This window comes from Quercus suber, unplaced genomic scaffold (genome assembly GCF_002906115.3).
Source record: "Quercus suber isolate HL8 unplaced genomic scaffold, Cork oak 2.0 scaffold_97, whole genome shotgun sequence".
NCBI classification, from domain to species: Eukaryota; Viridiplantae; Streptophyta; class Magnoliopsida; order Fagales; family Fagaceae; genus Quercus; species Quercus suber.
This window is the reverse complement of record NW_027069562.1, coordinates 969,422-980,746: the sequence shown is the minus strand read 5'-3', so window position 1 is coordinate 980,746 and position 11,325 is coordinate 969,422. Positions and strand designations below refer to the sequence as shown.

Here is an 11,325-nt window from a genome sequence, read left to right as displayed (position 1 = left end):
CTAAAAATAAGGCTAAAATGCAAATATGAAAGTACTTTATTGCATATATTTTATGCACATCATAGTCAACTACTTTAATTCTGGAAACTGTTATGAAGATTACATATTCCTCATAAAGCTCAACACTTTGCTTGGAGGGCTTGCCGGGATATTCTACCTACCAAAGAAAATCTTGTGCGTCAACATGTGCTCTACCTACCAAAGAAAATCTTGTGCGTCAACATGTGCTCAGTGATGATTTATGTGAGGTGTGCAGAACTAGCAGTGAATCTTCGAGCCATCTTTTCTAGTCTTGTTCTAGAGCTCGAAAAATATGGGATTGTTTTGGAATCTTTGGTTGGTCCTGGTCTACTTAGTTTAATGGTTTCCATGATCTTTTATGGCATATGGTGATGGTAGAGAAATTCAAAGAGGACAAGATAGCTCTTGCGGTGTCTATTGCTTGGAGTCTTTAGGTTAATCGGAATGAAATTTGACACGGAGGAAGGAAAAAGGGTGAGCTAGAGTTAGTGCAGTGGAGAAATAGCCTATTGCCACAAGATATCTATTGCAGTAAATCATGTATTCCAACAACATATAGATCATTGCTAGACATGGCAAAACGGGCGGGTCGGGTCGGGTTCGGGTCGGGTCAATCGGGTTACGGGTCAAACGGGTCACGGGTCAAAAACGGGTCACTTTAAGCGGGTCAAAATCAGGTTCGGGTCAATCGGGTTGCGGGTCGGGTCGGGTTGACCCGTATTTTTCACATGAATTTTTTTATTATTTAATTTTTATATAGAAAACAACATGTATCTGTCATTTGGAAAGTTATGCAACAAATTACTTAATGTAAAATGCATTATTTTGAATTCACCACTTATATCAAGAATGAACTCAATTAAACTTATTAATACTTATTCAACAATTTTAAAATTATACAAATCCTAACATTACTATCTAAAACAAATAACACAAAGATAAGTAAAACAAATACACAAGTTTTATTTCTGCACAATATCAACATTCCAAATATAAAACAAAATTACAAATGACTTATTGGATAACTCATTTGATAAAGAATAAAAATATATAAGAAATTTACAATCTTGAAAATTAATTTTATAATCTATTATCAGTTGTGGTTGACACTCTATTTCAATTTGAGATATACTTTAAAATTTGATTGCTTACTTATTTATACATGGTCTCTTTTATGAATATCATATTATTGTTAAGCAACACACACTCTAGGATATATCATAATTTATTTTGAAAAGCTGTTTATTTTGGACATAAATTATTAAAAAATAGGTCTAAGTATTCATAATTTATGCTAATTTGATACTTTAGCTTCACTATTTTCACACTTGTGAATATTTCTTACATGTCTACAATTTTAAATCTATATTTTTAACTCTACTGTAACCAGATTATCTTGACATGTACTTTACTATTTGATATCTAAAAATATTCACTCATTACAGAATGTTCAACCATTAATCTTTCAATTAATTTGCATATAGTTATGTAAATGTATCAATTATTTCCTTAAAGTTCACAATAAACAATTAAACCAATATTGTCTTAGTTTTACTATTTTTTTTACCCAAAAAAAAAGTTTTAAAAAAATGGTTCGGGTTCGGGTCGGGTCGCGGGTCGGGTCGGGTTGACCCGCAAAAAACACGGGTCGAGTCACGGGTCAACCCGTTTTTGCTTCGGGTCAAAAAAATCGGGTTCGGGTCGGGTATTTTTCGGGTCGGGTCGGGTCGGGTCAGAAAATTCTGACCCGTTTTGCCATGTCTAATCATTGCATCAAAGTTGTTATTAAAATATTTTGAGCTTATTGCAATGATTTTTTTTTTAATCCACAAATTTATTTTCTCATATTTTATTGCAACACATTGCATCGACTATTTAATTGTTAAAACAAAATCTTATTGCAACGGCTCTAATGTTATTGCAGTGATTTTTTTTTTTTTTTTGTGTAGTAATGTGGTTGTTGTCTGAAATTGTTCATAATATTTTTTTACAATTTGCTTAGATAATAAATTGTAATTAGAATACGGCTATTTTAACACGAACACACTATTGATTTATCTTTTTTTTTAATGAAAATATTTTATGCCAGTAGTTGTAAAAAATGTTGCGTAGATTGACTTTTATATGTATTTCTAAGACCTTTTCCCCACATGTGATTTTTAACCTACCTAAACCTAACCCGCCCACTTATATTATATCTAATATTATATATATATATATATATTATATTTATATACTATTCATACTGCAAAACTCTACCTCATTTATCCCCCATTTTATTTCTCTCATCTCTTTCTCTTCCCTTTTATTTTTTCATTTTCACATTTCTCTTTCTTGATAAAATTCAGTTGTTCTCTCTAAGATTTTATTATTGATCTTACTATATGTGTAGGTTTAATTTTAGCTTCTAAGATATTTTTCTTTTCAGTGTGATAAAATTTAAGTTATTCTAATTAAAAATAATGTCATATTTATAATTATTGTGGGGGATAAAAGCTCAACCTTATGTATTGGGCCTAAGGCCCTATTTGAAGATTACTGTGCATCCGAAGAGAAGAAAGTGGTTAAGAAGGAATCTGTGTGGAAGAGATATACTTGGAAATAAACGAGGAATATAGTCCAAAGAGATCGCTAGTGGTCCGAAGAGTTCATTCTCCTCGAATACAAAAAGTCTCAATCAAGCAAATATCTGGAAAGTTCGAGTGATCTTCCTAACAACTTCCATGAGAAGGATAAGTTTGGGCATGCCTGAAGATGATAAGAACAGTGAAATATCTAAAAGAAAAAGCTGCTACCACCGTGTTTAATGCACTGCAACAACTTTTTTGGCCGTATTTATGTGGAGAAGACTCCTGAATAGTGTAATCTCAATTACCACCACTCAAGGAGAGCTAAAGAAGGTACTTGATGTGACATATACTCAAGTGGATACGTAGATGAAGAACAAGTGGACGATGAAGATGGTTTAGAAGAAGGCTATATAAACAGGAAATGTCTCTAAAGAAAGGGGGATGGGAAAAAAGAGAATAAGAGAGGAAGAAAGATTTTACTGTAGCTCTAAGAACTGTATTCACTGTTCAATCAATAATACTCCTCTTCGGACATCATTTTGTTTAACTTTTAGGTGTGTTTTTATGTTGGTTCATTTCCGGTTACTATAGTTACTGTAGCTCTAAGAACTGTATTCACTGTTCAATCAATAATACTCCTCTTCGGACATCATTTTGTTTAACTTTTAGGTATGTTTTTATGTTGGTTCATTTCCGGTTACTATAGTTAACAGTTGCTAAATTCATAGCTAACCCAGCTCTTTCACCCACTCTTTATAAATTTATTGTTTTGGGTTTGTGCTACAAATCTTGACCCTACAATTATTATTAATTAAAGATGTAATTTTTATTTTTCTTTTTTTTATTGAAGGGAGTAAACAATTATTCAACTTATTTGAAATAAGTTCATATAATCAATTGAATTTTTCAACCCATTTATTCTACCGAGTCGAAATTACTAAGATTTTTAACGGATTTGCCGGATTTAGAGATCGATGGGTCAGTAGCTTATTGGAATTTACCAACTTGACATTAGCAGGTTGGTTAAAATTTTGGCCTCCACTGCTCAACATAATCCGTCCACACCCCTCTCTCCTTATGCTAATAGGAATTGGGCTTGCTGTTTGGGTTAATTTGGCACTTCCATTTTTGCCTTTTAAGTAAGACACATAAAATAGCGTAATTTCCTCTTGGTCTGCCGTATGGGCCTTCATGTTATTATTTTGTGCGTGTGATTCGGCCAATTGTTTTGCTGCCAAATGAAGCCTATGGCCTTGGGCTCACTTGACTGGTTGTGCCAAAAATGCCCCTAACAATACTTAAGGTTAAAAAGTTGATTGTGAGTAAAGATTAAGTGATATTTTGAGTAATAATTTTTAGTGTTTAAATAATATTATATGTATTTTATTTTTTTTTATTTATTTATATTTTTAAAAAATATAAATAATATTATTAGAATTATGGGTTTAAATAAATTAAAAAAAAGAAAAAAAAGAGAGAATAAAAATAAAAATAAAAATAAATAAAAAAAGGAAAAAAAGAGAAAAGAATTGAAGTAGGAATACACGCGTGGTACATGGCTAGTGGCTAGTAGTAGTCTGAAATTTATATATAAAACGGCCCAAAAGACAAGACAATGGACGAAATGTTCGATCAGGCTGCTTGGCTTGAGAGTTGAGAGTTAATTAGTCTGTCTAATACTATCAAACAGAATGTGGAGGCGAGCGGTGTCATCGTCGTCAACAACACCTCAGCTCCTCCTGCGAAAGCTATCCCCGCCATCATCCGCTCCTTCCCTCACTATCGTCCGATCGCTTACCACCACCTCTTCCGCAACAACGCCGCCTCACTCTCACACTCTTTTCTCTGCCCCTCTTTCCGGTATCTCCTCTTTTTTTTTTAATATATATTTTATTTTTATGTTGTTTGTTTGGTATCTAGAAAAAAGGAAAAGAAAAGAAATAATATTATAATTGAAATCATTGTAAGGTAATACTTTGAAGAAGGTCGAAGATGTAATGCCCATTGCTACTGGACATGAGCGAGAGGAACTTGAGGCTGCCCTTCAGGTTTTTCATTTTTTTTATTTTTTAATTTATTTTTAAAAATAAATATTTACGAGATTTCCATTTCTATAACTAATTTTATTTATTTAATTAGGGAAGGAACGTTCTTGAAATCAATTATCCAGTTGGCCCCTTTGGTACCAAGGTAGCCTTGTTTCTTTCTTTCTTTCTTCTCATTTTTATGAGGCTTGCTAAAAAATTGTGAAGATAGTTTGCCACTTTTTTTTTTTTGTGTGTTTTTGGTAGTATTAAAAAAAGAAAGAAAAAAAAAAATCAAAAACTCGTAACTTTCTTTATTTTGCTTCGCATTAGATAGAGTTATTTTCGGCTAAAATTTTTGGGAAAACAACTTTGTCTCAAGTGAAGGTAAATAAGGAAAATAACATTATATAAGGGAAGTCCAGTGATAGTTTTCCAACTCATTTTAGGTTCGCTACCAAACATAGGAAATTGAGATAGTTTTCTAGAAAAAAACTTTTTCAGAAAATGATTAATTTTTCAGAAACTGTTAATGCCGAAACAAACAGAGCCTTGGATATGTCACTAATTAGGTTGCTAAAATCAGACAATCATATTCATTGCCGAATCATTTTGTAGTAGGTTTAGCGTTTTATTGCTTTACTTTGGTGTTCCTTCACTTACATTCTAATGAGGGATTGAACACTAACATACCTCTAACAATTCTTAATTACCTCTCTTCATGTCCACTCCCTTTTTTTTTCCTATCTTTAATTTATTTGTTCTTGAGATGTCACATGCAATTTCGATTGATTGGGAATGTCATTTATGACTTAATCATGTATCTTTGAAAAGTTTTTATACCCTCATGCATGGTTGGATAACAGCTGCATCGCAAAATGCTTGTTTCTAGTTGTATGTTGCTGCTAGCTTTCTTTGTCGATTTTTCATAATCATGGCAGCTTTTTCTTCTTTTTCCCCTGAAATTTTGTTGAGATGAAAACACATACACATTTTGTGTAAATCAACTCTTTGATAGGAATTCTGTGTTCATGTTATGAATTATTCTATGTACAATAAAAGACGTGAACAACGTTATATACATAATTGCATTAATGCCAATGAGCTCTAGCTCAACTGGCACCTCCTCCCCTTAGTAGTTCTAGGTGGAGGGTGGGGTCCTTGGGTTCAAAGACCCATTGGGTGTGTGTATAACTTACCAATCCAAATAAATAAATAAATAATTGCGACATAGAAGGTTTGATAGGTGTGAATCTGAGTTTGGGAATCAGCTGTAAGAGATAAGCATGTTGCACAAGTGAACTTTGTCTTCACCTTTAGTTCTACCAATGTCCTGATTTTTAAATTGTCCTTTGAAGGGATTTCTGTTCTCCAGCCTTTTAAGGTTATTGCCCCTGATAAAAATTTCATGATGTTGCACTGACTATTCCCTGCTAATGTATTCAAGATAGCCATCACTGTTTAGGATATTAGCAGGTAATAGTGATAGTTTGCTGTTGGTTCTTTGCAATTCATCATGTAAAATGAGAACTGAAGAATATGTATTCTATTGTATTGAGCAACTAAACTGTAAACAGAGAGGTCCATATATACACACACGGAGTCCTAGGACTAATTCTCCTAAGTCCTAACCCAAGGGAGTAGTACAAGCAATAGTATAATTCTCAGCTACCTATCAAAAAAGTTATAAGCAATAGTATAATCCTAAGTGCTGTTTCTTTTCCATATTTGTGTGTGTGACAACTTCATGAGAAAAATTGTGATTAGTATATCAGCTTAATTGTTCTCCAGAAGGGAGAAATTGAGATTCTTTATCATTCTTAAGTAATCTGTAAAACCACTTTCTCAAAGGGTGAAGGTTTCAAGATGACATAATTTGGTTGGTGTATATCTGGAAAGACGAATGTATACTATAACCCTTCAGATATAAGTTGAAAATCATAGCTCATAGTTGAAGTAACAAAGTTGTGAAGATATAACATATACATCTACTTATACTCAATATATTCAGATACAAGCATACGGGGTACTTCCACGCATGCTAACATGCATACAAGGTGACATGTTAATATTACAATATAAGATACTTTTCCATCTTGTGATTTCTCTTTAGCCCTTTTGCTATATAGTTTCTTTTTGTGTGTGTGCGTCTGTGTGTTTTTAAAAGCTTTTCCCCTCTTTCCCTATTTTTCCAAGGAAAAACCTCTGAGCAGGTTATTGAGGTAAGATCTAATATTGTCCTACAAGACTACCCTTCTGAATTTTTACATGAAGTGACTTCTCTTGCTATCAAATTTATGCCCTTACACTTAGACAACTCTCCCTGATCCCCCCCCCCCCCCCCCCCCCACCTGGTACTTTTACTTTATGAACTCTCTTCTTCATCATCATTTCCTTCAAACTTTTGAGGACACTTAATGTAGTTATAAAAAATTAATTTGTTACTACTTCACAAATTGTCTATTCAAAATATATTTTATGGCCTATTTGTAAAGTCCAATTGAAGTAAAAGTCGTGTGGTTTTAAAGTCTAGTTATATGTGTCCTGGTTTAAAGGAAGAGAAAGGGGGGGGGGGCAGACTATATATATATTTGGGTTTAAAATAACAACTTAATGGCCAATTTTGTATTCTGGAGTAAAACTGTAATTTCTGTAACTTATGCAAATTAAGGGTATTTTGGTAATTTAATTGAGTCTAGAATTTCTAGAAGATCTTATGCATGTTAAGTTTTGAAGCCAAGTTAGTCTTTTAACAGTTATTACCTTATTATTCTTTTTCCTCCCTTTCTCTTCTCTCTTTTCTTCTCTTTCTTGTGGTTTTTGTTCTTACCTCTGAATGCTATCAATTTCTCTATTTCCTTCCTAACTTATAACCCCAGGTTAAACCCTTCCTCTTACCTATCAAATCCATAAACCCCACATTCATTCTCTATCAAGTAGCCATACAAATCTTATCAAACCCTAACCAAATTTAAGCTCTAGCCCTTTCTTCCACAACTCTAAAGTCTAGATCCACAAATCCTCCTAGACCTTAACCCGCTACAAGCACACCTAGACAAAATCCCCAATTTGTCCTATGCCCACCCCACCCTATTTCTTATCCTCTTATTTATTTCCTTTTCTTTCTTCTCATCTACAGTATGCTACACAATGATGTTTAGCCTGCCCCCTCCTAAATTCCACTGCTTCCATAGGTTGAACCCAAGAGATACTATTTTTGTAACTTGTTAAAGGCAAAGTGCGTATACGCTATCAACGACTTACAAAACATGCTCCTTCAGCATCTATTATTGAATTTTTATTATATAGAGTTAATTGATGAATGGTTATGGTATTTTAGCTGTCATAATTTGGGTTTATAGAGATTTAAAGATGACCTTAAATGTCTGGTTCTGTAATGTTTTCTGCTTGTAGGATTCACCTGCTATTGTCAAGTCTGTCTTTGACAAACGTATAGTTGGATGCCCTGGTGGTGAAGGTGGTAAACCTTCTGCTCATTTTTAATTTTGATTTCTCCCCTTCTTTAATGCAATAAAAAATCATTGCAATCCTTGAACTCCTGTAGTTTATAGTAATTGATAGAGTCTTGAAATTTGTATAAATTAACAGAAGATGAGCACGATGTTGTGTGGTTTTGGCTGGAGAAAGGCAAGCCACATGAATGCCCTGTCTGTTCTCAATATTTCAAGGTAAATTATTCCATTTTTCTTCCATATGATGTTGTTTTAAGCCCCTCCAATACCCTCCCCCCCAGGTCCCAATCCTACAAAAAGAAGAAGTAAAAGATATATTTATGCAGTTCTTTTTAATTATTTATTATAACATCTTATTATGGATTTTTTAATTAATTGAATGAGGCTCCTCACGATTGTTGTTTATGTTTACAGCTGGAAGTGGTTGGCCTTGGGGGTCCTCCTGATGGCCATGGAGACGACCATCACCATTGATCCAGCTTGGAAAATTTTTGCCAGAATAAAATTTAACTAGATGATGACAAACAATTCGTTATACGGTGTAGTGTGATACACACATTTTTCCTGTTTCCTATTTGTGGATCCCTGTTTCTTGACATTACCTTGACCAAGTTGATGGTTTTTGGTTTCAAAGCCTGGTCATTCATTGAATCAATAAATTATCTTTTACCCTCTCCAATATCAAAATAATTATTGGGGACATTTTCTTCTTTGGATGTTCATGATCTCTTATATCATTGTCTTCTGGAGTGCATTATCATGCTAGTTTTTCCTTTTTTGGACGTTTTCAATTGCATATAAACGTCATTTCTTGCTAATTGATTGTAATAAAAATTTTGGATTTTTTATAGAAGTTCATTGTGCTGGTAATGTAATGATTTAAGAATAATATCTCGTTCACAAAATCAATTGTAAATGGTGATTTCTGGTGTTTCTGTAGGACAAGGGTTTACTCTAAACAGTTTGGAGGACTATCTTCAAACCTATTAAGTTGCAATTCAGATTATCTATGTGTACTTTATTGATCTATTAATTTATCTAAATAGGTCAGATGATTATTAATTAGTTGAGATTAAAAGTATATGTTGATTGTTATTTGAATTGTTATCAGAATTTTTGTTTAAACAGTTTGAAGGAGAATTCTGTCACTTCGATTTGTTATTAGTTTTATTTACTCATTGGTTTTTGTTTTTTGTATTCCTACTAGCTCTTTGTTGACTTGTTTTTCCCTATGTGTGTTAAATCTTAAATATGAGAAACCGTGCTATGGAGTGAGCATATAAGATGATTTTTGAACATTTGCACACATTTACTTTGTCAATGTACCGTCCTATCAAAATTGGATCCATAAATTATAAAACAAAAGAATTTTATTTACGTATAAAATTGATGGAACCGAGTGATATCTTTTTGGTATTGTTCAACAGTAAATTTTATTCTATTGTATCGATTAAAGCTATGCCTTTTATTTTTACAAGAATGCATTAAAATCTCATATTTTTTGGGCACTATTGTCCCTTATATGGGAGCATCTAAATATATTGAATACCTTAAATTGTTCGAAAAATCGACTACTATATGTGAACATGGATGCCTATCAATTTTAATAGGGCATCTTTCTGTCACATCCTTTGTATGAATATATTGAATTTATATCATGCCTGATAATACAAGGAGTCTTTTTCTCAGAAACTTTGAGTATATCGATTAGAAGAAAATGACAACCCAAGAAAGAATTAGAGGTTTTTCCAATGCTATTGAACCTTGGAACCATCTACATGTCAGCCCTACTTGAAAAATCCTTCATGTTTTGGTATAGTTGATATGTTCCATCTTCCCAATGCACAGTTCAGTCAATTCAGCTACTCTGCTTTCTGAAACCATATCTGCAGATTACACAATGTCATCAGCTCGGATTCGTGAAACCGTTGGTGAATCTCTTTTTGAAGCACTCTCAAGCTCCCATGAAGTTCAACAGAAAGTTCTCGAAATTCTAGTTTCCATAACGAAGGTTAGTCCTCAAAACAGGAACTTGCTTGCACAAACAGATGGTGCCATCCCTGCCCTTCTTACTCTCTCCAAATCTTCCTCTTCAATCATCCAAGCTCTGTAATTGTCCACCCTCTTCAATATCTCATCTCTCTAAACCCTGATCTAAAGCTGTCTCTTGCAGATATGGAAACCATTTATCACCTCAATTCCATGATTCTCTCGCCAAGCTCTCCAGAAACTAGCAGATTAACTTCCTCATTGGTTTGTAGTTTGGCAATGCTTGATAAGAACAAGGCAAAGTTTGCAGTAGCTGGTACCATCCAATTGCTAATCAAGGCACTATCTGGACCCAGGAGCCTAGCTTACCATCATCTCCTAAGTTCTTTGACTGAGCTTGTCCAGTTCCATGGGAACCGCACCGTAGCCATTCGATCAGGAGTTGTTCCGGTGCTTATTAACATAGTGGAAAGCGCTGATGGTGAGGATCTTGCCGGGACTTCTCTTGCTGTTCTATGTCTCCTTGCTAGGTTTGATGAAGGATTGAATGCTTTGAGAAAAACTGACCATGTCATGAGCTTAATGGTGAATGTGTTGAAACGGAGGTGCATGTTCAGTAAGGAGGGCGCGGCTGAAATCCTTCTTCGCTTGTTTGATGAAAGTGAGGGCTGTATGACAGATGCTTTGATGCTGCCAGACTTTTCAACTGTGCTAGCAGATCTTTCTGTAAGAGGATCTGCAAAAGCTTGAGAGAAGACCGCTTTGCTAATGGAAAAGTTATGGAGGCCAACATGGATTCTTAAGTGGATATATTGGGTTCCATTAATGGTGATAGAATTGGCAAGTACAACGCGTTTGATTTGTACTTTTATTTGGAATTTCTTCAAAGTAATGTTGAGGATAATGTTTCCCAACCTTTTTCAGTGTTAAAAGTATTCATTAATCCGCATGGTTAATTTTTGCTACGTAAACAAGTTTTACGTATGAATATGATCTTTGGGCTGCAAGTATTGAAAATAAAACAAATTGTTTCAGAAAACTAAAATAGTTAACTATTTTAGGTTATCTTAATCCCACATGATATGAGCAAAGAAGTGTAACGAAATGACCATAATAATTTTACGTGATACAACCTCATTGCTGTGAGATGGGTTGAAAAGAGAGTGAGCGTGAAGAGACTAGAAAAAATCAGAATCATTACTAAAATGCAATGACAGTACAAGATACAACATCATAAAGGAGAAAATA

The 11,325-nt window shown here is 33.9% G+C and overlaps 1 protein-coding gene across 2 annotated transcripts; it reads left to right on the top strand.

The window, feature by feature from the left end:
* Window positions 1-4,189: 4,189 nt before the first annotated feature.
* LOC112027177 (putative cytochrome c oxidase subunit 5b-like) lies at window positions 4,190-8,798 on the top strand. Of its 2 annotated transcripts, none has more exons than XM_065774732.1 (6): window positions 4,190-4,451; window positions 4,560-4,639; window positions 4,731-4,781; window positions 8,030-8,093; window positions 8,225-8,304; window positions 8,503-8,798. In XM_065774732.1, exons 1-6 carry the CDS (start codon window positions 4,283-4,285, stop codon window positions 8,560-8,562), a joined length of 504 nt encoding a protein of 167 aa, XP_065630804.1. In that variant the 5' UTR covers window positions 4,190-4,282; the 3' UTR covers window positions 8,563-8,798. The 2 variants fall into 2 exon arrangements, with proteins under 2 accessions (XP_065630804.1, XP_023915617.1); XM_024059849.2 differs by having other exon boundaries at window positions 8,030-8,096.
* The last annotated feature ends 2,527 nt before the right edge of the window (window positions 8,799-11,325 follow it).